Below are 27,796 nucleotides of genomic sequence, written 5' to 3'. Positions count from 1 at the left end.
TTTTTTATAGAAGCGTTCGTATCTGCAGTCAAGGTGTCTAAAAGATTTGCAACACAGAGGGTTTTAAATTCCTCATGGGTGTGGTTTCCATATCAAAATATCTTTTATAATACATCCTAACGTGAGCATCGAGCATCGCTTGTCCTAATGGTGTTAGCATGAATTTGAGAGTGAGGCATGACAACACAGAGTGGGGGAATCTCCCACCAAGCTAAGCAGGAAACACCTCCAACAGGCCTCCCTTCCCGCCACTCCCCAAACCTTAGCCTCCATGCCCTCCCCTCCCAAAAAGGGGAAGGAAGAGGGTTTGGTGAAGATAATGGGCCCATCCTCAAACAAAGCCTGGCTAACCCTTTGGGTCTACCAAGTGCTCCCATTTCCTGTGGCTAAAGTTAGACCTGTTAGATACAAATTTCATTTTTAATCCATGACTGGGCAGACAGAGGCTGCGGATCCTCTCCAGAGGGGACAGGAAAAAGGAGTCCCTTTCCGTCATCCCATATGTTGCTTTTTCTGTACATGTCACCAGCAAAATGCATGGGGCCGTTGCCTTGTGTGACAGTCAAGAGAGGGGGTTTCCACAAAATGTTTCCTAAACCCTGCCCACTCGTGAAATCACCTTTCACCTTAGCCCTTAATATAGAAAAATATTTGGTAATTTTCCACAAACCAATATGGTCTTTTCCCTTGTATTTATCCTTAATGGAAAGTTTATGTATTATGATGAACAGAAAACCAGTATGCTTGCCGCAAGTAGAATGTAACTATTAAGATAAGTATGCACAAAACGGTGTGATGACGTTCCAGCTAGATGCTGTTCCCTGGGCCTGTGCACCCAGAAGAGAAAGACCGTGGCTTGGTAAGCACTCCGTGGGTGCTATGGTGTGGCCCAGTCTTGGCCTTTCTCCTTGATGGATTCAGGCTGGACAGTGAATTGAAAACATGATGGCTTTCTTCTTTTCCTTTTTAATCTTTACAGAGATTCTTTTTTGTTTTGCATTATCTTTTTATTATTTTTAAAATATTTATATGGAGGGACATGCAATTAAATGCACAAATCTTGGTGTCCAGCTTGATCCTGACGTGTGTATACGCTCCCGTAACCATCCATCTTGTCATGTGAGCTGTTGCTGGGGAGGCATGTTGGAACAAACTCTCCCAGGGCCCTGCCCACAGTGCCTGGGCTCACTCCAGGTGCCACGTGCAGAGACCCCTGTCCCCACCTGTGACTTTCTGTGTCCTAACTGAGGGGATTTCCAGGGCTTAGCCTCCTGAGGTGCCCTGTCCATTAGGGAGAGGCAGAAATTAAGGGATTGAATTCCCCTTCCTCACCCATCAGTGGAAAACTATGAGGTGCATCCTCCCCAGTCCCCTGGCAGGTTCCCGTGCCCATGGCTGTAGCCTGCTGGCTCCACGTCCTTCAGTGGGTCCCTCCCTTCCCATCGCACTTCTCCACTCCCCACAGTTCTTCCTGGGGGTTACACCTCCCACATAAGCAGCTTACGCCTACATCTCAATCCCGAGATCTGCTTTGGGCTGATCCAGCCTAGAATGATCTTACACACTAGCGTGGCACCAGACCTGTCCTTTGGGAAACAATACCCCAAGGTATATACCCAAATGATGTAAGGCAACTTATTACTCTTCTTTCTTTAAAATTCAAAAATATATAGAAATGCTCACTGTTCGACTCTGCATCCTCCCTAACGTACTGGCAATGCTCTGATCTGATGAGTAACATCGTTTCCCGTTTTTGCTATTCCTTTTTCAGTCTGGTATCATAATATACTGGGGAACTTGGTGTTCCCGAATCTGCCTGTTGGTGTAATCCACTGTGTGCCATCCATTGGTTGTTTGCCAGTGAGGTGACCATAGGGCAGGCCGGCACGGTCTGCAGCCGCTCAAAGTGAATGGTTCCCGCTGCATTAACGTTGAGCCTGGGCTGAAAGGCAGCAGGTACGTGGGACCAAACCAGAGAGGTCCGCTTTCTGACAAGCCTTTGCAGAATGCTGAGGAGAATCAGGACTTCAAAATAAGGGAGATTAAAAAGGTGCTCCTGCAGAATAGAGCTTCTGTTTTGGCTTGAGCCTGTTGGCAGGGAAAGGGACTTGTCCCCAGGACTGGGCCCACGCCAGGGAGGTCCTGGCCCATGAAACCTGGACGAGTCTGAGAGCAGTCAAGTCCAGGGTGAGAGATCCCCCAGGATGTATGGGAGAGTCGCACGCATCTTTAAATGACTCGGGATGAGGACCTCCAGGAGGAAGGCAGGAGTAGGGCCCGCTTCCTGGACAGGGCTCTGGGCTCAGAAGGGCTTCACTCTCTGGCACCTAGAGTCACCCAGTAAATACTGGCTTAATATTTGAATGAGAAAATGCTTGACATTCAAACCTGCTTTGGATGTTCAGGGATGGTGGCCTCAGTACCACAGAGTGGGGCTCAGAATGAGTACCAATCTCAGAATAGTTGATTCTTCTTTCCCAGGACTGGCTGCACAGTTTGTGGGGCCCAGCACAAAATGAAAATGCAGGGTCTTGTTAGATTTTTTTTTAAGAAGTCCAAGAGGGTGACAGCAAAGCATCAAGCCCTGTGTGCCCACATCGTGTCGTGGAAGGCACTAGAGGTACCATTGTGAGTGAAGCTTGATCTGGTTTCTACACTCACTGAACCTGCTCGGAGGGAGGAGACACACTAATCAAGTAATCACCCAAGTAAATGGTAACATTTTAATTAACGGGGTTATAGCCCAACAAAGAAGAGAAGGTGCTGAGAGGACAAAAGGGGAGATACGCTCTAAGTTGGAACCATCTTGGAAACTTGCTTGACAGGGCTGACATTGGAAGGATGAGAGGGAGCTAACTGGGAGGAAAAGGGACGGGAAGACGGGTCCAGGCATTGAAGCATGGAAGAAGGGGAACTGGGATCGTGGGGGGCCAGGGCTCCAAGCAGAGGGAATGGGCAGAGACGAGAGGTAGACCAGGAGCTGCCTGCACAAGGTCTTAGAGGAAGCTAACTAGTCTTGAGAAATTCAGGGCTGTTTTCATGGCTAAAAATAACACAAAGAACAAAGAGTAAAATAACTCACCCCTATTTTCTGTTGAAATAAAGTGAGAAGGAAATTTGCTTCAGTACAATGTCATCCTTATGAATAGGAGATGGTGGTTTTCTATGTAAACAATCACATGCTTGGGTACTGGCCAATCAGAGGAAGCGTTAGCAATGGAACTGCCATTCATGCACGGGCACTGGCCAATCAGAACAGGTGTCAGGGATGGAACCACACACAGGCATGGGTACTGGCCAATCAGAACAGGCGTCAGGCGTCAGGGATGGAACCAGCACTCATGTATGGGCACTGACCAATCAGAACAGGTGTTAGAGATGGAACCAGCACGCATGCACGAGCACCGGCCAATCAGAACAGGCGTCAGGGGTCAGGCGTCAGGGGTGGAACCACCATGCATGCATGGGCACAGACGTCAAGGATGGAACACCGTGTGTGTATGGGCACTGGCCAGTCAGAGCAGACGTAAGGTACTATGTGTAGGGCTGTGTGAAGAGACCTTGAATCTGTAATGATGTGAGGCCTTCAGAAGCTCTTCCTCCCCACCTGTCCTCATCTTTGCTAGGCTGGCCGTGTCCTATAGGCCACTTAGATCTCATCTCAAGTGTCCCTCCTCTGAGAAGCCCCCCTTGTCTCATTCTCTATGGCTCCACCCCTACCTCCTTTCATATGCTTTCTTATTACCCTGGCTTCCTTTCTTCAAAACTCTTCATATGCTCTAAAATGAGCTGTTTATTTGCTTACTGGCTTATCATCCTTGCCCCCTACTGGACTGGACTGTTCTGAGAGGAAGGACTATTTTTTTTAACCAGTGTATCTATAGCAGCTTGCATGGCACCTGGCACATAATAGGTGCTCCCTAAGATATTTGTCAAATGAATGATCCTAGATGGTGAAATTCTTTTATGTGAGTCTCCTCTTTTTCCCGGGACTCTATGGTCAAAAGTCAGGAATATTTGGGCCCCCAGAATAAAAAATGAAATTTTACATATGGTACTTATTAGTGTTTTCATTCTTCTGGAAAGGTATTCAACAACTTTATATTTGCCTTCCTGTGGACAAGTGAGTTCATTTGTTCACATGTGCCAGTCAACAAAACGTTTGTTGAACTTTTCCTGGGTGCAGGGTTAGGCCTTAGAAAGGTCCAGGAAAGTTCTGGACATGAAAGAATTCTATTTTTAGTAAACCACTGATTTCCTGGGAAATGGATTAAATGCTGGATAAATATGCTTTGATTCTGCAAAACCCAGACATCAGTTCAGACTTCAGGATAAAAGTGATTGGGATGTGCTTTGAGGCAAAAATTCAGGATTAGAAAATTTACCACAAAATATGGCCCAACACGCACTTCGCAGCCCATTTGTGGCTCATCACAACTTCTGCTTTTTTACTCAAAACTTGACAGGACATGACAGTGCTAACTAACTAAAAGAGATGCCCTGGATACCAGCGTGTTTGGGGCCCGCTGCCTCCCTCCTGTAATTTGGGGCTGTGGTGACGCCCTCCCCCACTTTCAAAGACAGCTGCAGAAGGAAAATGTCCCTCTAAATCACAGCTGACATCTTTCCAGACACAGCACCAAAAATGGTAGCTGGAGTTCATGTTATTGTTCTGACGGCTCCTCTGCTGACCTTTGCCAAGGGTGCTATTCTCAAGTAGGTCAAGACTGCTCTGAAAACTGGTGGCCTCCTCTGTGTGGCTGGACAGGGTCAGGGGTCTTTGTCACAGGGACTGTCCTTGGCTTCTCCAGAGGCGACATTCTGAGGAGCTGTACTGAAACATGGAGGGCATATTCAAGTTCATTGTTTCCAGGGGAGGGTAGTAACTGTGACCTGTTGCCGTCCTCCTAGCTGTTTCTTCACTACTGAAAGAGACACATCTGTAAGGAGAAATGACCCTTTGTGAGAGTGTCCAGTTTTGTTTGGAAGAAAGACATTTTTTATCAAATAAGCCTTAAATTACATTTTTCTCTTGCCTAAGGAATTCTGCCCTAGCTAATACCCAACTAAACTCTGCTGAAGTGCCTGGCAGACTCGCTGCCTTGAGGGAGCACGGGGCCCACAGCCACCAAGGGTTAGCAGGTCCTGCAGGGCTGAGCCCGGAGGGCCGGAGGCCCCTGGAATCAGGCAGTGAGCGGGTATCAGATGCTAGGAAGAGGAACCCAGGGATGTGAGCATGTCTTTTTCTTGGGGAGGGGGCAGTGTGAGTGTGCAGGTACTTTGTAAATTTATTTTGTTTCACTTTGGGCAACTTTATCTTAATGTAACTTCAAACTTTGAAGTCGCAGGTCTAGAGTAAGGTAATCCTGTACTCTCTTTACCCAGATTTACTGATTGGGTGCCTATGCTTTATCTCTGTCTCTCTTTGTCTCTCCAACTCTGTATTTGTTTCTCTCTATATTTAACATATGAATGTAAATTATTTTTCTTTCTATTTGAGAGTGAGTCATATTTTGTTCTTTTAGCCCCAATACTTCAGGGTAAGAAACAGGAGCATCCTCTCTTCATGATCCCAATGTGCAGTTGAGACTGAGGCCAGACCTCAGAGTTGGCCCCAAAAGTGGAGGAAGCTGGGGTGTTCACCTGCCAACTTCAGTCCATCACAGGTTGCGTGTTGCTACTGTGGCATGAAGTCCCCAGGCTTTCTGGCCAGTAGAAAGTCAAAACGTGCAGGGAAATGGGCCTGCGGAGGGATGTGTGCTAGTAGGGTGGGCTCCTGAGCTGGATCTGAAATGAAACCCTGGCTTTGTCCACTTCCTCGCAGAGAAGCCTTAATCGAGTCATTTGAACCCTTTAAGCCTCAGTTTTCTTGTATAAGGACTTCTTTGTACAGCTGTAAAGACTGATGCAATATACAGAGGACACCCAGCCTGCAGGGGATTCTCAAAACGTAGTTGTCATTACAAACCCAGCAAAGGGTAGGAGGGAGCCAGCCTGTGCCATACACACACTCAACTTGAGCAACTCAGGTTATGGGTTCTAATGTGGAGGACACCACCCAGTCGTTCTGCCAGGGGACCTTCTGTTTATGGAAAGGAACGTCCTGCTGAGTGGTTGGAATTTATAGAGCTGCTTAGCCCATGCGGCCCATTTCTCCAGCACGCTCATCTCTGCATTGTGGATGAGGTGCCCCCAGAGTAGAGGGACCAGTGCCTGGAGGGAAGCCTTGTTCCAGTCTCTGTTATGCATTTGGGGACCTGCTCGGGAACACACAGGGTACTGTAGCTGATAAGGCATTTCCAGCCCCGGGGTCTCCCTACGTGGGAAAAGGTGGCAGCCAAATGAGTTCAGAGCAGAGAACTCTCCTTGCAAAACCAGGTTCTCCGTATTATCTTAGATGATAAACACATTCAAGTCTCAATTGTGCAGTTGGACCATCTAAGTCAATTCAGTGCATGAAGTAATTCTCTAGAAAGTAAGCAATTATTTGGACAGTCCCTAAACTATATGGATGATTTTTTTCTTGATAAGGGCTTCAAACCATTCCAAATGGGGAGGCTTTTTAATAAATGGGAGTTCATTATGGTGTTAAAAATAAATGAATAAACAAAAGAGAGGCACTGGTGATAATAGTTGTGTTATGAACCAGATTGTCATTAAAACCAATTTAGTGCACCTGAGACCTAGTAGAAAAAACATGAAATAATTATAGTAATTATTAGAAGGCCTAGAAAAAAGTGCTCTGGTTAATTTGATTTTGTGTTTCTTGGCATATCCCACTGGTGAAAATCTTTGTAAATACGAACGGTGCCCACAACGGAGTTCTCCTTGGATAATCTTTCTAGAAAATCTCCTTGCCAGCCTTCTGCCCTGGGCAGACAGGTTGTCTGTCTTTCCTGCTCCTCCGGCCTTGAGTGGGTTGGAGGGAAAGGTAATCTGTGAGTGTTTGTGGAATGACAGTGAATCTGGCTGCTGGCTGGTTCCAGAGCCAGGGATGGCGTGGTGGCCTAGCCAGGTCTCCCCACATCCTGTTTACCTCATTGAACATCTTTTCCTTCTCATGGAGGAGGACTTTGCCTTGGCCAAAATGATCTCATTTCTGTTTCCAAACATGCTAAGGGCCAGCTGCTCAATGGCCCAAATCAATAATTGGGCCTTTTCTTAGTTTGTCAAAGTCAAGTTAATGGGTATAAAATGTATAAAATTACTTTTATACACTTTGAGTATACATATGCTTCTGAAGTTTACTGAATATACTGCACTGTGGTAAGTATGCATACACATCCTTTCCCCGGGACTTTTTCCTGCTGGTGTCTGCTCTTATTGGCTGTTACAGCCACTGCCCATAGTTACTATCTGAGTAGTTACGCTAATACTGTGCATCAAGCATTGTGCTGAATCCTTTACCCACACCGATCGGTTCAGCTCTCACAATAATCTTTGTATTCCCATTTTACAGACAAGGAAACTGAAGTTCAGAGAGTCAAAGTGATGTGCTTAAGGTTCTACAACAAATAAATGGCTTAACTAGCGTGTGAACCTGTCAAGTGAGACCGTAGAGCCCACTTCAATTAACGGCATCTAAGCACAAAATCGCATATTAAAATAGGGAATGTTTACCATTAGCCTCAGAGATCACCATGATTTCCAGGTTTGCTACCCCATGAGCACATTGAAGAGTCTAAGAAAAAGGATCAGATTTCCTGGATGCTGGGAAAGGGGGTGGGGGAGACAATTTAAAAATAAGGAACAAAAAAGCCAGAGACGTATGAAAAATGGAGTAGGGTCCCTCTCTCCATTCTTTGTCTCACCCTTGGAGCTTCAGAAAGGAAAGGAACAAAGTATAAATCCCTTCCCCGCTCAAACAGGCGCTTAGTGAGTCAAGTTGCAGCTAAGGGCAAGTACAAGAACACCAAATCCTTTTGCTGATCTCTCCCCAAAGAAGGCACAGGTGAAAGCGGGGCCTCCAAGCCTCTGGGACCAGCGGAGCTGTTTGCCAGCAAAGAGATAAATCAAAAAGGTTTGAGATCTGGTTTGAATTTAATAATTATAAACGACTAATCAGGGGCCATTTGCTGTCAAGTTGGGAGCGGCCCTCTCTCTGTCAGTGCATTTTGGCTGCACTGGTAACTTGGTTATTGGACAGAAAAGCCCTGTGATTAAATAACCGGGCTGTTCCAACACTAATCAACTTGATCTCGGCCCCTGGAAATTAAGTCAGGCCTTGCCGTCGCTCCGCCTCTGTGCAAGCAGCGGGAACGGCCGCTGCGAACGTGCCTGCAGGTATCCAGAGAGCACCCGTCTGTGACCCTGGGTGCCGTGGGTCCCTAACACCCGTCCTGCCTGCCTCAGTGTCGGATCACCACGAAGAAGCAGTGGCCATAGTAGTAGCAGTAATTATGGTAATAGCCTCAGTAGCAATAATAACGACCATTTTTAAATCTCTTGGCAGTTGTCTGGCCTCTGTTCTAAATATTTTATCTCCTTTGGTCCTTGAAGTAAAGCCCCTGATGGAGAAACCAAACCTTATAGGTCTTATAGACATGTATATATCCCACACACCTAGAGCCTGCCTGGCCTGTGGTAGATCCCCAATACATAACTGCTGAGGGAATGAAGGGATAAAGAAGTGACTTTTTGCCCAGGGTGACCCCAGGTAGCAAATGGTGGAGCTGGGTTTTCAGCTCTGGTCCATCTCACTGATGCTCTTAATTTCCTTGAGGTATGGAGGTAAAAGCCTTGTGAGGCTTTTTATAATGTGTTAAAACATGCATTGTTTTAAATCAACATTTAAATTTATTTTATATTATTTAAATATATTTAAATAAAGCACATATTGTTCTTGATATGGAAAGAGGAATCACATTTTATGGTACAAAGATCAGTGGTTTGAGAATCAGGCTGGCTTAGAGAAAAATCCCCTCTGCAGCACTGATTAATTCTGTGACCTTGAGCAAGTCACGAAGGCCCTCCTAAACCTGAGGGTCCCCCTCTGTACAGTGAACACAACCATACGTAACCTGGGTTATGGAGAAGCTTAAATGGAACAGACCTTGAACTGTGGGCACAGTGCTTGGCTCAAAGCAGGTGCCTGTTTCCGGGGTCCACTTCCCTGGGCTTGTGGATCGGAAGGCACCTGGTGATTCTTCTTTGATTCTGAGGCTCAGGATCTCAAAGGATGCCAAGATAGGAGTCTAGGGAGAATGGAAGCTGAGACCACGTAGGGTAAGGTAGGCTTGGACTTGGGCCAGCTCTTCCGAAAACTGATCAGTGCCCTTCACAGAGAGCCTTACCCCAAACAACGGGAAAAGCAGTTGCTCACCGTCCACTTACTCATGAGATTAAGTGTCTGTCTTGTGCTGTCAGACGGTAGCCATGCCTAAAAGCAGATAGCCATAGGAAGGCCCAGAGAGCGACGATGCATCATGAAAGCCGTTGGAAGGAAGATGGGGAAAGGTCAAGGCTGGGACGGCAGGACCATGTCACCAAATGGGTCCCAGACAGAGCCCACCTGATCTGTCCCGAGATACCTGTATCTCCATCAAACCTCGCCTTCGAATTTACAAAGGGCTTTGCTGTGTTGCCTATTAACAAAGGAGCTACCTGGTGGTTTTTTGATATGAGAAGCATGAGAATTTTCCCAGCACCCAAGCACTTCTAGAAAGTGTCTCTGTTAAACAGGTAACCTGCAGGGCTAAGAGATCAGATAGGACTTTGTTCCCTTAAATTCCCCTCTGCAGCTGCTTTGCTCCCTGCCCCAGATAGACACCCGGCTGTTCAGAAAAAGGGTTCAGGTGCCTGGTAAGTTCATTTAGGGTTTGGTTCAGCTGGCTGTTGGCTTTCAATCTGGGCGTTATCAAACTTGGATGCTTTGCTCCGAAAGCACAGAGGCTGAGCCCCCACGCTGCTGCCCAGGGCAGGGCTTGGACAGATGCCCTGATCATGAGCGTGCCTCAGCCTCAAACGAAGCTGCCATTCCTTTTCATAGGATGACTGGGAATCACCAGTGTCCCACTTGGACCAATGTCAGCACAGCTGTGACTTCTTTTAATGTGTCTTGTGTTTTAAGGAGCATAAATGATCCTTCTGGTAAGGAAAAGACTCTTTTGTATTGAAAAGCAAGAATCAAGAGCTTGAACTTGGAGGCTTTGGGTCTCCACGGAAATTCAAGGTTGAAGAATTTCAGCTCTCTGTGAGCTTTGCTTTTGAGGTTTTGATTTAATTTTGGCAGCCAGGTGGTTAGCAGAAGGGAAGGGTGTCACCTCAACGATTCTGGCCTTATTTATTCATTCTCTCTTTTAGTCACTCATTCAGAAATCAGTCATTTGTTGACCTACCACACAGGCACTGGGGTTCAAAGTTACTTGCCCAAATTAGAGTGCAGTTCACAGCACAGCTCTTGGGCTCACCCACGGCGCTTTGTTTTCTAGGCTGAAAGGGAAGTGAACTGTGCATTCGCTTCAGTAAATTTGACAAGAATAGCAAGGTGGGTCCCTGGTTCCTCCAGTTGGCTGACAATGTATGATGCTAAGTGGAAGTGCAGGTGGTTCACACACGCTGTCCTTCCCTCCCAGGAACGGCCCACTCTCCCCACCCTCCCACCACCAAAGTGACCTGTCCATGGTCCCTGAGGTACGGCGGAAGTAGTGTGGCAGTGACCCGGCACATTCCCTAGCCAGCCTGACAGCAGGCAGTGATGGCTTTTCAAATTAGGTCAACAAAATGTTACCTAGGTGTAATGTCTTCAAGGCCAGTTCTTTAGTAGAATAAAAGCTACAAAGGTATTCCATCCCAAATTCCTCATGCTCAACTCCTTCTAGACCTTCTCTGTATGATGGGCCATGCCAGGCTCTGGGACAGGACAGCACAGTGGGGGAGCCCATAGCTTGGAGCCTGACAGGCCTGGGTTTGAATCCAGCCTCTGCCACTTGCTAAACAGAACTCGGGACCAGTCCCTGCCCCTCTCTGAGCTCCCGTCCCTCCCTCTGTAAAATGGACATATTTATTCCCACCTTCCTCACGGGGTGGTTGGGAGAATCAGGTGAGATCATGCATGTAAGGATTAACCTCTGTTTCTGTCACGTAATGAGTCACAGGCTAAAGCTGATTATCAGTCTGATTGTTATTGTTATTAATCATTTCGGTGAAGTTCAAACCGAAGGCAGTGTCCTGCATGCCCTTTGCTCTGTGTCTCCAGGACTCCACGCTCCCACTGGTGACTGCTTCCTTGAGCTGTTCTTTACATCGTTGGCATGGGCTCAGCTGTCCGGTAGCTTGGGGGCAGGGTGGGGGTCTTGCAGCACATGCGCAGGGCCCTTTGACCTGCACACCCTTCACCTCCTGGGTTGGTAGGGCTGGTGGAACGGTGGCCGTTTGGTCCCTTCTGCCCCCTGCTCGTGTACCCCTTCCTCTTGGTTTTGGGTAACTGGTGAACAGGACAAGCTGCTCAAAGGGAGCAGGGCTAAGGGCATCAACAAAGAAAAAATCAAGAAATGTGCTTCTGGGGGGTCAGCCGTGCACCAGGTTCTGGGAATGCGACCGTGACAGACGCAGTCCTGCCTTCACAGGCAGGTCAGCCTAAAACCAGAAAACCAAACAGCAAAACATTATCTTCCTAAAGTGGGTGTCCCCAGCTGGTCTCAGCACGTCCTCAGACTCATCCCTGGCAGCAATCACAATCTGATTATTCTGTTTCTTTTGACTCCCCATTAGTAGGCAGGGAGCCCACCCGGGTCATTGGCTGCCACAGGCCAGCACCCAGAGCAGGGCTTCGCACACCCAGAGTGCTCGGCAACTGCAGAGCAAATGAGCACGTGCCGAAGGTCTGCTTGGGGAGGTGTTTGCTTCAGGCCAGGGGTGCAACTTCCTTGTTGCTGGCAGGGGTCCACCACTGCTCTCTGTAAGGGAACTTGAAAAGAAACTTTATAAACTTTATCACTTTGATAATGTACATGGCTCTTATCTCCTAAAATACGTGGGTTTCTTAAGGAGATTTTTCTATCCCCGATTTGGTGGCCGTGGCCTAATTAAAAAGGCTCCTAGGGCCCTTTCTCTCCTAGATGTGGCACTTGGGCACATTTCAGTGTCTGGGTCAGGGGCTGCTGTGGAGAACTGGGTTTCAGCTCTTGGCAATGTGTCGAGCTAGTCTGGAGAGGCCTACATGCCAGTCCTGGGCTTCCTGGGGAAACAGGCTACTATTAACGTGTCCCTTGGCAAAATCGTGAGCCCCAGGAGTGGCACTGTAGCACCACAGACTTCCCCAATCTGACATGCCACGTAGCAGCGTGCATCTCTCTGGCTTACCGTCTGGTAACACATGACAGGAGCTGCCATTTCCTGTCCCCTGCCATGTGCAGGCCCCGTTTCAGGTGTGACACACACACCATCTATGAATCTCAAAGCAGCCTGACCTGGCAGGCATCATTTCCACTTTATAGATAACATCCTGGAGCCTCAGCCCCCTCGTAGCGTCCCCCAGTCCCCCAGCTGTGGTACAGTAGCCTTTCAAGCAAGAGAAGCCAGGCTCAGGAGGGGGCACAGGTCATCCTGGGCAGAGGACGCCGGCACTGCTGCTGCCCCACTCTCCATCCCAGCACAGGTTCCTGACTGATAGCGGCATCTCCCATTTGCTGTGCTGTGTAATCCTTCTTGCTACAGAGCTCAGGACAGATGCTCCTAGACATTCCAGTTGGCAAATGAGTCATGACGTGTTTGTCGAACATTCTTTAAGCGTGCGTGCGTGCGTGTGTGTGTGTGTGTGTGTGTGTGTGTGTGTGTGTGTGAAGGGTGGCGCTTTGGGAATTAGAATCCGGGATGCAGAATGTTACGCGGTCGGGTCTACGTACATCCCCCAACCGCGGTGTATTTACCCGTAGAAGGAACCATCCCTTCCTGTACTCGCCTCCAAAAGCCACCATGTAAATGTAAACCCATGCATTGGCCGCACTGATACAGCCACTTTTATCTGTAACTGGGTGATGACTCAGTAAGGGTCAGGCCCCTCTGCAGACATGCAGCATCCTTAGAAGTGGCACGTGACTGTCCTCTTCTCAAGGCTGTCCCCAAAGCCCCTGAGTGGAGAATCTGACTCCCTACAAACCACCTGGGGAGGTTGTTAATGCAGATTCCTGGGCACCATCCCAGAGGTGCTGGGGCAATTTGGTGTCCTGGCTCCTGGCAGTGGATCTGTGTCATTCTCCTGCTTGAATGCAATACTATATAGGATCTAGAACTCTATTATTCTGGAGAGAACCACGTTTACCTTTGGGATTTTAAATATCTTGGTAGTTGGGTATGGAACTAGAGGCCCAGGCCCCTCCCCATCTTTATCTGGCAAACTCTTATTCATCCTGTGGCTTACTCAAATGCCTCCTCCTCCAAGAAGACCTCCCCAACCCCCAGCAAGGGCAAACTAGTAACCCCTTACTGTGCTTCCAGAGTCATCCAACCCATGCTTTGAGCACCTGCTATGTACCAGGCACTGTGCTAACCTCTCAAAGTGCATTGCCACGTTTACCTCTACCCCTTTGAGAAGAGAAGCTAATGTCATCACCCCCACATGAGAACTGAGAAGGGATGACTCAGAAGTAAAGTGACATTTTCTAGGTTGTTTGGATCTTACTGTATTGGAGCCCGTCCCTCCTCCATGAGCTTGAACTCCTCAACCACGGGAGGCGCTCATCTTTGCATTCCCAGGAGCATACACAGGGCTGGGGCTTGAGGGGCTGAAACCTCCACGTGTCGTGTCCTTGGACTCTGCTGTTAACTTCAGGCCAGTAATTCTTGTCCTTTGGTAACCTTCTGCCAGGTTGGGTCAAGAGACTGAGCAAGTCACAAATTAGGGACTCAAGAAATATTTGTCAAGTTGGTTGAGCTGGGACGCAAAGGAGAGGTGAATGCATCTTTGATGAGCTTTATTACAGTTTGTAGGTGGAGTTTCTTTTCTTTTTATAGAGAGGAAAATACATTTTTCCACATTTCACCTGGCAGACTTCCTTGGTCATAGGTTCATTTCAAACACAGTGTTACTCAGTTCAAGTGATGACTTTTCTGAACTGGTGTTTATGGCTGTGAGCTAGGAAAGCTGGAGATGATTCCAAGGTTTCTTTCCAGCATTCTGGTTCTGTCATTAGGTCAGGACCCTGGACAAGGTTTAGAACAAATTAAAATGACTGCTCCAAAGCAGCTCTAAAAATGGAATACCTTTTAAGTGAATTGGATTTGCTTTCCAGCCTAGTTTCTTCTTCCAAGTTAGGATCCGAACTTTGTATCTAAATTTCTAAGTCTTGATATAAGGAGACCTTTAGGGGGAAAAAAAATTGTAGCAGCATGATTAAGAAGGATAATACAAACCAGTTACCCTCGGCTTCGTAGGTTCCCGTAATTCCTCAGGCTGTCTTAGAACTGCTCATTGACAGAGCCTGGTTGAAGGTTTTGGGTCACATGGTAGAAATGACAAGGATTGCTATTTGATTGCTTTTTTCTTTCCTTAATCAAGGCCATAATCCCTGTGTCCACCTGAACTTTGTGTATCATTTGTTTTGCAGCGAAAACGGAAGCAGAGCGCCCAGGGTGAGGATGCTGTCAGCCTTTGCAGCCTCGACATAAGCGTGAGTACAATCTCCCTCCTGCCTCTGCCACGAGGACTCCGCAGCTCTGACCCTGTGAATACGCTGTGTGCTTATGGCTGAGGGGGTGGGGGTGGGGGGGCTTCCAGGTTCCAGCTATGGAAGCTGTGACCTTGGGGGAATAACTCCTTTTCAAAAAGTGTCTCATTTTACTGGAGAAAGCTGTGTGGCCAACTTAAACTTCCAACCCACATTGTTCATCGCCCCTGTTTCTCCTCTCATAAAATGAGTGATGAATTCAGTGCATCTAAGTAGAATCTAGATAAATTCCCCTGTGCTGTTGTAGAGGCTGGTTCCAGAAGGTAGACCAGATGTTTGTCCCCTTGGGGGAAGTCAGTGAGTTGGCCCAGCTCAGGCGGCAGGTGGCCCCCTAAGGCCGGAAGGAGACTCCAGCAGCCTACAGCTGAGTGACTGGGTTTGGAGTCAACAGATCTTAGTTTGACTCCAGAGCCTACGTTTACCATTTGTGTGACACTTTTCCTCGCCTCTGTTTCCTCGTCTGGAAAATAGGCATGAAAAGAATTACCCTAACAGAATTGTTCTGAGAATCCAATAAAGCCACAGAAGTGATACCATCACACAGGTGTCCTGGAACATACCAGGCACCCACCAGATGCGAGTCTTGTATTTTTCCTTAAAAGCAGAAGTTTGCAAAAGATGTTCAGGTGATGTGGTAGTTGAATGCTGGTGGTGACAGTGGTAAAAACTTGGCTTTCCCAGGCCATGTCCTGGACACTTAATTTCAACAGCTTCCTCTGTCCGATGTGTCTCCTTGCTGACGCACTTAGGAAGCCTACCTGGGCCTCTGGTGCTCTCATCACTATCTGGGGCCTGGGGTGTGTCTGTTCATCTTTTACACCTCCTAGGAGTTTAATCGTGCACGGTGGATCCGTCTAAAATTAGGTCCTGGTCTTTCTCCTCTACAGAGACCAGAAAAGCAACTATGAGATGAGAGGGTTTCTATGCTGAGAATTAAGAATTGGACTGTGGTCCTGTCTCTCCCTATAACCACTGATGTGACCTTGGGAAGGTCACTCCCCCTGTCTGGGCCTCTATTTCCTCATTTGTTAGAAAAAAAAAAAAGACAGAGGCTTGAGATCAAGTCTTGTAAAACCATTGTAAAAGTTTGAAACATTGTTGAACAGGGATTGTCAGGTTTTCTGACAACGTTTGTTTACCGGTATAAACAATGGTCTATTAGTTGTTTTTAACTGTTATGGAGTTTTCTATGATGGAAACAGACATGATGACTGATCTGGCGTCTGATTAAAGTACGTGTGTCTCTCACCACATGGTGTCTGCTCCAGGCCTTAGTCGAGCTGGCTGACGGAGTTGGGCCAGCTCTCTGGGTTGCCGTGGTACCAAGACAAAGACGTGACATTCTCCTGGGTTTTATTTTGCTCACTGCATGTTTTATTACCGACAAGGGAAGTCTATGGAGCTTCCCTTCTCAGCCACAAGATGTTTGTGTTTGAATGTTTTTAATTTTGAAAGTCATTAGAAATCATTTTGAAATGATGAGAATCATTGACTTTCAGAACTTGAAGCGCCCTTAGGCATCGTGTTTTCCAATCCCCTCACTGTGAAAGTGCAGCAGGGGAGCCCGGGGAAGTGCAGTGATGTGAGCAAGACTTCAGTCGGGGTCATTTCTAAGAAGATGCTTACATCTTCCCTCAACTGTATTTATTTTTTGGGAAACACGTCTCTAAGTTTTTCATCAAAGAACCACTAAACTCTCTTGGGTGAAATGATTATTTGCAGTTAAGAGGTGGTTCGGTTTGTGTGGTGATCAGCATCAGTGACCTTGCCTTTGCATGCAGGTGACTTAAGTCTCATATCTATATATAATATACAATGAATGATTTGATGTCTTTCCTCCTTTTCCAGTGGCTGAAGCTATTTCTCTCTTTTTTTAAATGTTATCATGTTTTGTCACAGTAAAGAGACTCTTACAGAAAAGAAATTCTACCTTGACGTGTAGGGATTCAGCTACGGCCAAATGCCATTCTGAGTTGCCTGACAATTGTCCTGAATCTTGGCAAACAAATTCCAGAACCAGGGCAGAGTTTCCTCTGGTTATTGTCACATAGCAGTGTAGCAGTTGTACAAGTTAGAAGAGACCTAAGAAGCTGTTGGGGGACGTGAAAACTGGTGCTTTGCAGGTTTACCGATGATCCACGTCATTTAGAGGTAATGGGGTGTGGGCAGATGCAGGCGTGACCATGGAGGAGCTGTCCCTGGCTTTCAGCACCACGCACCTAGCAGGCACTGAAGCGTTGTTGCCATAAAGGCAACAGTGTTTAAACAGATACAGGCTTACCTTGTTTTATTTCATTTTGCAGCCACTGCATTTTTTACACTTTGAAGGTTGTATCAACCTTGCATCAGCTCCACTGGAGCCATTTTTTCCAGTAGCATTTGTGCACTTTGGGTATCTTTGTCACATTTGGTCATTCTCACAGCATTTCGATCTTTTTCATTATTTGTGATGGTGATCCATGATCCGTGATTATGACTTTCTGAAAGCTCAGGGGATGGCTACCATTTTTTAGCAAAAAGTATTTTTTAATTAAGGTGTGTATGTTGTTAATAGGCTATAGAATAGTGTAAGTATGAATATAAAATAACTTTTATGTGCACTGAGAAACCAAAACATTTATTTCCCTTGCTTTATTGCAGTGGTCTGGCGGGGAACTCACAATATCCTCAAGGTATGCCTGCATCTCAGTCCAGTAAATTAACTGTTGTAATAAATAAATGGGCTTTGTAGGCTGAAAGGTGTTTTGAAGTGGTGATATTCAGTAGAGTCACACTCCCTTAACTAACCACCAGGATCACTGAAGAGTTGAGCCTGTGTCTACGTGTACCGGAAAGTTCCTGCAAATAAGATGGGTTCCAACGGATGACTCATACCTGAGGACGCAAGGTTTGGGGAAGTACTATGAGTAACTCTCGATTTTGATTCCATTTAATAAGTGGAAAGATATTCATCAGTTGTGTGCTTTGAACAAGAAATAGCTGGATGAGGGGAAAGAGGTCTTTTGGCGATCATGCTCAAGTTGCCTTTGAGTCCCAGCCCAGTGCTGTGCGCACAGGGAGCTCTTGGTAAAGACCTACGGTTGATGGATTTTAGACACAAAAGTAAAACCCAGTGAGCCCTCCTAATGTACTGCAGAATCAGCGCACATACCCTTTTAAAGAACTATATCTGTGACATAAGGTTGGGAAATGTTAACACAAATGAAATCTTCCTCTTTGGATAAAAAGTACGTTCAGGGTGTCTGAGTGACAGTGAATAACACCAAACATTCCCACTGACGTCTTGCTTTATTTGAAAGCCTCAGAGGACAGTTCTGATAGGTACGTGGCAGGGAGTTTTCCTTAACCTCCTATTGAACTTGGGTTTAGGGGCCAAATATGTGCAGCTAAGCCAAGAAAAGAACCTGTTTGTACAGAACAGGGGGTCCTCAGTTGCTTGGGGGATCATGGACTCTTTGGGAATCTAGTGATAGCACTGGGTTTGAGAATATTTTGCAGGATTGATGGGTGATTTCATGGGCCCCATGGAGCCCAGCCTACGATTCCAGATTAAGAGTTCCTCTTAGAAAGGAAATCCAGAAGGGTCTTAAGGCACAGGGACATAGCTCCAAAGAATTATTCCCCTGACCCCCTTACCCTGGTACTTGGTGAAAAATGAATTGTGACTGGAGAGTCCACACAAGTTGGTGGTATATTTGGTCTTTATTTTTTCCCACCACTTTAGCCACTCCACTAGCTGAGCCCCCAGCTTCTGGGCAGGACAGAACAAAAATTATTCCAGGAAAAAAAAAAGCAACCTATATTTTGAGAACAATTTGCAGAGTAGAGAATGCTGCCAGCAGCCGCCTACAAACCTGTCACGTCAGAGGATGCGGGTGGGATGGTTTCAGGGACAGAACTTCCCCCACAGCCCTTTTCTAGATGAAATTCTAATGGGTGACAGATGCCCGAGTGCATAGCTGGGGTTCCTGGTGCCCCAGGAAGGGTCCTTGGTTGAAGAGCCACCTGTGCCCCCGATGGAGGGCGCTGCTTAGCACCATGCATCCTTCTCCAGGAAAAAGAAATGTGTCCTTGGTGGGCATCGAAATAGATGCCAGTGATGAAAACAGCATAGAAGATGAAAAGGCATGTATGTTCTCTGTAGAAAATCTGGAAAGTGTGAACAGTAGAATTCATTGATAATCACACCTCAAAGCAATGGCTATGTTTTGATATATGTATATAATACCTTCCTGGCATGTTAAAATTTTGTCATTATGAATATTATAGACGTATAACATGGTATAAAAAAATACTGTGAAATTGCATGTAGTTAACCAATGCAACTGAAGAAATACACCCTTGACAGCAAAGCGGAAGGCCCTTGAAAACCACATGGTCTTCTGAGTCATGTCCCCTTGCCTGTCTGTACACCTGCTACACACATGTGGCCCTAAGTAGCACATACATCTTCAGCCAGCTTTTAAGGTTTATGTAAGCACACAGTTTCTAAAACTTGGGATAGCACATGTTCATTTATTCCTGTATTTTTCACTTACTATATTGAGACCCTGTCATCACATCCTGAAATATTCCCCAAGAACATTGTTTTTGATAACTATGGAATACTTTGTCAAATGGATGTACCCAATTTACTTAAGCGATCCTTCACTGCATATCTGGATCACTTACGTTTTACTATTATAAATAACACTGACAGGCATCCAAGAATATCTCTGTGAAAACTTTTTTCAGTAGAATAAAAAGAATAAAATATGAGATTCATGGCTAAAAGGAATATGAGTATTTTTTAAACCCGTGACCAGGTTTATACCCCTTCTGGCCGTGAGAAGCGGAAGCGCGGCTCAGAGCAGTTGAGTGTCTTGTACAGAAACTCAGAGTGGGTGGGGGGATTGTGCTCAGGTTTCTCTGGCCCTTCTTTCTTCCGACTCTATCACTGGGCCCCTGCTGAGCCTGTGTGGGGAGGTCCTGTGACCATAGTGTGTTCATACCCTTTTGAAGATGAGGAAATTGAGGCTCAGAGAGGTAAGCAATTTGCTCAAAGTCCCATCTTATTGTAGGTTCAAGTGCAAGATGATAGATTGCACAGCTGCCCCATATGCCTCGAGAAGGCATTTGGCCCTGTGGCTTTTGGTGGTAGTAGGACAATCAGCTGTTTTTGGCAAACCTCCTTTGAGGTTTATGACATGCGTCCCTGAATCCCCATTACCTGTGCGCTTTCCAGTTACTTATCCTGATACGTGGATACCCAAAGCATGAGAGTTGCTATAGGCAGGGGAGGCTTCCCTGTGTCGATTTAGGTGATGGTAAACCAGGCACAGAATACCAGCAGGATAATTTTATCTCTGTTCAGCAGAGTCCAGATAATTCAAAAAGATAACCATTTCTGCAGTTTTGTCTCTCCTGGTCTGGTCTGGAACTTGCTAACTGGGGAGATTAGCCTTGCCCTGGCCAGCATGAGGCCTTGATGAATCACATGAGAGATTTTTTAATAATGCTCTTATCTTTGAGGAGCCCAGGCCCCTGAGATTGGGTCTCCATTAGTGCTTATATTGAACCTGTTGGCATGGGTGGATTTATGATCTGCTCTCACTGCCTGTGAAACTGTTTGGGCCTTAGATTGTAGAGACCCTCAGCAGCATCCGAGGTTGCTGCAACCAGACCATCTCTGCCAGCCGACTTGCGTGTCATCGACATAGACATATTTCATCTGGTCTTTGGCCTAATGGATTAGGTGATGGGTTATAATGGCTGTGATCCCTTCTCTTTGAGCTACTTCTTGAAAACAACAGTGACAAAGGAATTCCAAGGAGCTTCAGGACACACTGTCAGAAGTTAAGGATGCAGCAAAGCGCATCACTGCCTTTATCCCTACCCTTCGCAGTGACATGGACAGGCCCCTGTTCAATGAGAGTTCTCGTGCCTCAAGAACACCTCTGTGTCTGAGCTTGTCAGCGGAATCACAAAGTTCGGAAGCTTAGAGACTGAGGACCCTTTGTGCCTCATCTGTGGGCTGAACTGTGCTGGGGCACCTGCCTTCCAGCGGTCAGGAGTAAAATGAGCTAATTTAAACAGAGCACTTAGGACCTGGCCCGGCATAAGCACAAAAAATTACCAGCTATTGTTGCCATTGATTTAATGTTACAAAATCAACTTTACAGTTAAATTTGAGGCTATTCCTTGGTGGCACAATGTTCCATAAATAAAACAGATAATGAAAATTAAAAAAACCCAAAAACCAGTATACAAGGAGTCATATACAAGTTTTATTACAGCATTTAAAAAAATAACAGCCAAAAGCTGGAAACAGCACAAATATCTGAATTACAGACTTGTAAATTGTTTACAAAATGTCTAAGTGTAAAACACAGTTACAGAACACATAAAAAATAAATTATGCTCCTAGCTGTTTATGTATATTTGTTCACGTAAAACAATAATGCAGAACATTCTGTCTGTGGATCGTGGTTATGTTGGGAGAAGGGAACTGTGGGAAGGCAAGATTAAGTGCCAGGGTTCTTGTGAAACCTAGGAATACCCATTCCCCCCAGAAGACTGTTTATGTGTGCTTGAAATAAAATAATACAAGGTTACCACAAAACTAGTTATATTGAAAATACATTATCAAAATATTTCAATGACATATTATGGTAAGAGTTGTATAGGTGCTTCTTAATTCATGCATTAAGTAACAAGATCTGGCAGCAGTCTAATAACTAATACACCTCCCTGGAGATAAGAGTAAATAATATCTTGAGATACCTGCACCAATTACACTGTGACTTGAAAATACAGTGATTTCTGTAGTGACAAGGTCATAAGTTTGCTCATGCTTCTGTGATCTGTAGCCTTCGTTTATACTAGAAGAAAATGCTAAATTTCAGTGTTAATTGTTAGGCTGGAGGAAGGAAAAACAAGGACATGCAAACAGAACAGAGATGCCGTAGGGGGAGAACAGACCAGACCCCAAGGCCTGTGCCTTATATGGAAAGGGGACAGATCTTCCTGAATTCCATCCTTCTGATGTGCCAACTAAGACCCGGATGTCAGCCTCCTCCCTCTTGGAAGGAAAAAAAGTTTCTAGTTGTCTATTATGTCACCTTTAGCCAATCATACCTCTCCACGCCCCCTAGGATAGCTTGCCCACTCCTCCCCCTCCTAACCCCTTATAAGCCCCCACCTCCCTGACAGGTGTGACTTCCCCGGCCTGTAATACCCAGGCCGCGGAACATCACCCGGGGGTGCGTTCAAATAAACTACTTGGCCCTTTGTTGCCTCTCTTCGCCTGCTTATTTCGGCTAAAATTTATCTTACATTAATGAAAATAAAGATTATATTTTGTGATCCAAGCTCACAACTACCCCGGATTTTTTCCATGGACCCCTTGGGGAATATAAGGATTCTAGATTAAGAATTCATACTTAGGACACTTGTATGTTATGGTGAGTTTTTGCATTGTGTTACTTTTGTAATTCAAATGACTGAAATTTTAAAAATACAGCAAATATGATTGATTTTGACCTGTTGATATGTGAGGTAGTTCATGTTTTAAAGGGAAGAAGATAAAACTTTATATAAAAGTAAGGGACAGGGATAATAGTGGTTTTAGGAAGACCTTGTAATAATGATTAAATCCGTTCTCAACACTTAGTATTTAGAATTTTGTTTTTGAGACCAGCTTAGCTTTTTGAACTAGATGACTTTGGATTACCCAATATTTTAGTAGAAGATCATTTCTCCTTTTCCCACTATTAGAAAAATAGTTTTTAGGGTAGAAAAATGTTCTTATTTTTTAGAGATGAATTCTGAATTATCTCAGGATAGAATGTCATGATATCTGTAATTTGCTTTGTATTTAGCATAAAATATAAAATGAATATTTTAAAGAGAAAAAAACATTTCCATTTTAATTACACAAGCAGCACTGCATACATTCCCATCATTAAGAAGAAAACGATGAAACATCAGAGATAGGGCTGACTGCCCCTTGACCATCCCCCCAGTACTACTGATCTCCTCGGGTATAATCTTGGTTATTGGTTTAATCTTCTTCCAGATATTTAGGTATAGATAGACATACAAATAGATATAAAAAGTTAGTTTGTGGTACATTTTTAAGGACCTAAGTGGTGGTGTTTTGTTTTGTTTGCAGCTTGCTTCCCCCCACCCCCCTTTCAAACAGTCTTTATTTTTTAGAGCAGCGTCAGGTTCACATCAGAATTGAGCAGAAAGAGTTTCCATATAACCTCCACCCCCACACATGCAGAGACCCCCTTCCCATCAGCATCTCCCACCTGAGTGGCACATTTATTATAATCAGTGAGCCTACACTGACATGTCATTATTACCCAAAGGCCATTGCTTACATTTAGCATTCACTCAGTGTTGTACGTTCTGTGGGTTTTGACAAATAATGACATGTATTCACCATTACAGTGTCACACAGAGTAGTTTCACTGCCCCCAAATCCTCTGTTCTCTGCCTGTTCTTCCCTCCCTCCCCCAGGCCCTGGCAATATCAACCACTGATCTTTTTTACTGTTTGCATAGTTTTGCCTTTTTCAGTATATCATACAGGATATCAATTGGCTTTTCCAATTGCCTTCTTTCACATAGTGTGCATTTAATCTTCTCCATATCTTTTCATGGACTGGAACTCACTTTAGCACTGATAATATCCGTTGAATGGATGTACCACAGTCGATTTATCCATTTACCTAGTGAAGGGCATCATGCCTCATTGTTTTAACTGCTGTTTATTGTTGCACAAAACAAATGGGTTATTGTTCATGTTAACATGATTCTCTGTGATTTTAACATGATTCTCCATTGAGGAATACTTTTGTTGTTTCCAGTATTTTCCTGTTACAAACAATGTCTGTCTTCACACTCTAGAGCAAAGAGTAAAGGTAGATGCAAAAAAAGTGCCTGTGGACACTTGTTATGTTAATACTAATGTGAATAAGATTAAATTGCCATTTCACGGCTCAGATTCTTATGCTCTTTTGTCCTGCTTCCATTCATGAGCACCAAGAAAAGCAAACAAATAAAAACCAAACTGTTACCAAATGCATATTCGAATGGGCTGTGAAAATTAGAAGAGGAGACGTTATTTGGTCTCCATCATGTATGCTTCATTTAAATCAAGGTGTGTGCAACTTTTAAAATTATATCCAAAACAAAAATTATATCCAGAAATATATTCCTTCTGTGTCACTGATGGTTAAAACAAACAAGTAAAAGAAAAAAAAATTGTACTTGTGAATGCAAAGAATAAGTTTGTTATGTTAATAAAGTTTACATTTCAACTGCCTTAAAAAATTATAGTTTATCATTAATTCTATTTTTACTGAGGTTATTTGCAGTAAAAAATCACTAGGAAATAATGTTTCACAAATACTCCTGCTGCTGATTTTTTTTTTTCTAAAACGTAGCCTCAGTGTGTTCACCTGAATATTATGTAAGTAATCTTGGTTAGAAAGTCCCGTCGGGCTTCTGTTCGCAGCTAATTGAGTTTTCCCCTAACTGATGTATGTGATTGCACCCAGCTTTATCTTTGATCAGGCTGTATATTCCTGGTGTCCATAGCAGAAGTTGTTTTTCTTTTCTTTGTTTTCTTGGTTTTGTCTGATGCTCATTCTCTGAGAAGAAGAGGTGGTATGTTGCCTTTTCACCCTGACATTTACTGTGCATAAACTTTTTATATTTCTTAATTGATACTTAAATTCTTGGGTACTTCTGAAAATGTCAGAAGAATGTAGGGTCCAGGAGAATTCTCACGGTTGGTTTCTCTTCCTCCACCTGCTGACTCACATCGCTGCGTGTGGATCATTTTATGGAGAGAGTTGACCCAGTAGGAGCAGGTGGCTTCTCTATAAGCAACATTCCTGGCCAATACTGACGGTGAAGTATTTGAAACTGCAGCCTGGGCTTATCTTCAGCAGTCAAAATGCCAGCTTTGGGTTAACTCTTCAGAAACCTGTGGGGACCTGAAGGTGTTTATTGCTGTTCTTTCCTGAGCAGACTGAAATTTTTCATCTTGCAGTTCTACAAATGAGGTTTCTTTTACTCCCCACACACCTCAGAATATCAATTTTTAAAAACTAGCATCTTCTATTGAACACTAAATTCAATAAATCTCTAATGTTTTCATTACGTATATTTGTCAGATGAAAGTGATGTGTTTGTCTGGCCGAAGTCTGTATAAATTCTGCTTAAGGAAATATGTATTACTGTAGAATTGATGAGTTCATTCATTCATTCTTGACTACATTCATTGAGAGTCTTTCTCATGCACTGATTCAGCCACCTGGGGTTTCATGAGCTCTATCCTGTGTCAGGTAAAAGGACACTGGAAGAAATCCCATATAAGACTCATTCATCTGCAGATAGGTGGGAATTGCTCTCGATTTTGTTTCCAGTTAACCAAGCACAGAGAAGGCACATCTTAGCTGTACCCAGGACTGGTTTTTCTCTTTTTTGTTAGGGAGTAATTCCATATCGTTGGTTGGTTTTGAAAGAAAGAAATTTTGCTATAGATCCTTCTGCTACATACATTTTCTCCCTCAGAGTATCCTTGAAATCAGCTCTTTTCTTCCAGCTGGTCAACCCAAAGGTATAATTGGGGAAGTGCTTCACTTTCTGCAGAAGGCGACCTCAAGAAATTACACTGTGTGGTGGGTGGGCTCTGCATCTATGCTTTCCTGCAGTAAGGATATTAGGCCTTGGGGGCACTGGGTTTCAGAGGAAGATCTCTAGAATTTTTAGACCTTGGGGGAACCTTAGAGATGATCTAGTTGAATACATTTCATTGTGTAGATGTGAAAATCAAAGCTGAAACAAGTTCAGTGTCCTGCCCAAAGTGACCAAGCAAGAGACGGAATGCAAATCTTGGGACTCGTATTCTCCAGTCAAATGCTCTAACCCCCTGGGACTCATGTTCTGGATTGTACCTAAAGTCCAGGAAAAGGCAGAAACTAAGAGGTCTGGTTCTGGCATTTTGTATTCTGGCCTCACCACTTCCTAGCTGTGCAACCTTGTATAGTGTGTTAACCTCTCTGTATTGTATATGGTTTCCTTGCCTGGGAGGTGCAGGTGATAATTGGGTTGCTGTAAGGGTTCAGTAAGATAATGCAAGTAGGGCTGTGGCACAAATACGCACTTGATGACTGCTAATACTGTAAAATAATCCAGGAGCATGGAGCAGGACGTAGACAGGGATACTGTCTATTTTAGGCAGTCTCCGTGGTGCCCAAGAAAGTGCCTGGCAGGTATCCAGCCCTCAATGAAGATTCGTTGAACAGGTTTTTTTCAGATGTAAATCTGGCAGCTCTTATAATGGATAATGTACCAGGAAGTGGGGGCGGGGGAACGTGATGTTTCTGTGTTGCTTAAAACAAGAGGAATGTGGAGTTCTGTGTCTTTCTAGGGGGAACAAGTTTGTTTTTAAAAAGCCAATTCTATAAATAATAATTAATAGAAATATCCAACAAAATGCCTCAGCTGTTGATTTAATTCTGCAAAGCTTGAGGCAGGTGCAAGCAGTCTTGATCAATGGGGGATGGGTTGAGGGCACCCCTGTTGGCTCTGCCCGTAAATAGAGACCCAACCACACCATCACTAGCGTGTCCTGTTGGGTTTGTCAGGGCCCCATTACCCATTGTCCCCATAGCAGCTGGGGGGTCACAGGGGCATCCTGCCTGGCCTCCCTGCTTTTTCCCCTGACTCTCTTGTTCACTCTCAAAACAGCAGCTAAAGGGGTTCTTTAAAGCCGAAAGCACACACCATCTCTCTCCTCACTTAGTGGCATTACCACCTCCTCCTGGTGGCCTTGAGGTCATGTGCTGCTTCTGGGCCTCATCACCCACCACCCTCCCTTCTCCAGATGCTCTCACCACATGGGCCTCCTGTGTCCTTGCACGCTCACCCCCAGGACCTTGGCAGTTGCTGTCACTCTCCAGAAGCCCATGTGAGTTCCTTACGTTCCTTCAGGGAGCTGCTCAGAAGTTCTTAGACAGGCGTGTTCTGTCCCCACCCCACGCAGCCCTCCCCACTCTTCTTACCAACTTCAGTTTTTTCTCATGTTTATCATCACCTGCCACATGATGTATTTTTTCATTTGTTTGTGTATGTCTCTGCACACTAGAATGTAACTTTTATTTTTTGGTATCATTAATCTGCAATTACATGAGGAACATTATGTTTACTAGACTCCCCCCTTCACCAAGTCCCCCCCCACATACCCCATTACAGTCACTGTCCATCAGCATAGGAAGATGCTGTAGAGTCACTACTTGTCTTCTCTGTGTTGTACAGCCCTCCCCGTACCCCACCCCACATTATGTCTGCTAATCATAATGCCCCCTTTCTTCCTCCCCCTTATCCCTCCCTTCCCACCCACCATCCCCAGTCCCTTTCCCTTTGGTAACCGCTAGTCCCTTCTTGGGTTCTGTGAGTCTGCTGCTGTTTTGTTCCTTCAGTTTTTTCTTTGTTCTTATACTCCACAGATGAGTGAAATCATTTGGTACTTGTCTTTCTCTGCCTGGCTTATTTCACTGAGCATAATACCCTTCAGGTTCATCCATGTTGCTGCAAATGCCCTCTTCTTATGGCTGAGTAGTATTCCATTGTGTATATGTACCACATCTCCTTTATCCGTTCATCTACTGATGGGCACTTAGGTTGCTTCCATTTCTTGGCTATTGTAAATAGTGCAGCAATAAACATAGGGGTGCATCTGTCTTTTTCAAACTGGAGTGCTGCATTCTTGGGGTAAATTCCTACGAGTGGAATTCCTGGGTCAAATGGTATTTCTATTTTGAGTTTTTTGAGGAACCTCCATACTGCTCACAATGGTTGAACTAATTTACATTCCCACCAGCAGTGTAGGAGGGTTAGAATGTAACTTTTATTTTGTTTTCTGCCATAACTGTAACATCTGGGACGGTGTCTGGCACAGAGCACATCCAGTTAACGTTTGCTGGGTGAATGGATAAGTGGCCACTTCACTGTTGAGATGTTCGTGCTCTTTGGAAAGTTATTGTAAACGGGAACTGGATTTATCTTGGCAACATTGTAAGACTCTGTTTTTCTCTGTGCATGTATTTGCATTCCCTCATTTTGGAAGAAAAG

The 27,796-nt window shown here is 45.0% G+C and overlaps 1 protein-coding gene across 4 annotated transcripts in view; it reads left to right on the top strand.

Moving 5' to 3' along the window:
* ARHGEF3 (Rho guanine nucleotide exchange factor 3) overlaps positions 1–27,796 on the top strand; it is a 245,248-nt gene that overhangs the window by 109,042 nt on the left and 108,410 nt on the right. For all 4 annotated transcript variants that reach the window (XM_037019264.2, XM_037019266.2, XM_073230740.1 and 1 more), the window contains one exon: positions 14,547–14,609. In XM_037019264.2, coding sequence (XP_036875159.2) covers positions 14,547–14,609 — 63 coding nt within the window. The remainder of the gene's footprint in view (positions 1–14,546; positions 14,610–27,796) is intronic.

This window comes from Manis javanica, chromosome 3 (assembly GCF_040802235.1).
Source record: "Manis javanica isolate MJ-LG chromosome 3, MJ_LKY, whole genome shotgun sequence".
NCBI classification, from domain to species: domain Eukaryota; kingdom Metazoa; phylum Chordata; class Mammalia; order Pholidota; family Manidae; genus Manis; species Manis javanica.
The sequence above is the reverse complement of the archived record's forward strand: the minus strand, read 5'-3'. Positions and strand labels throughout refer to the sequence as shown.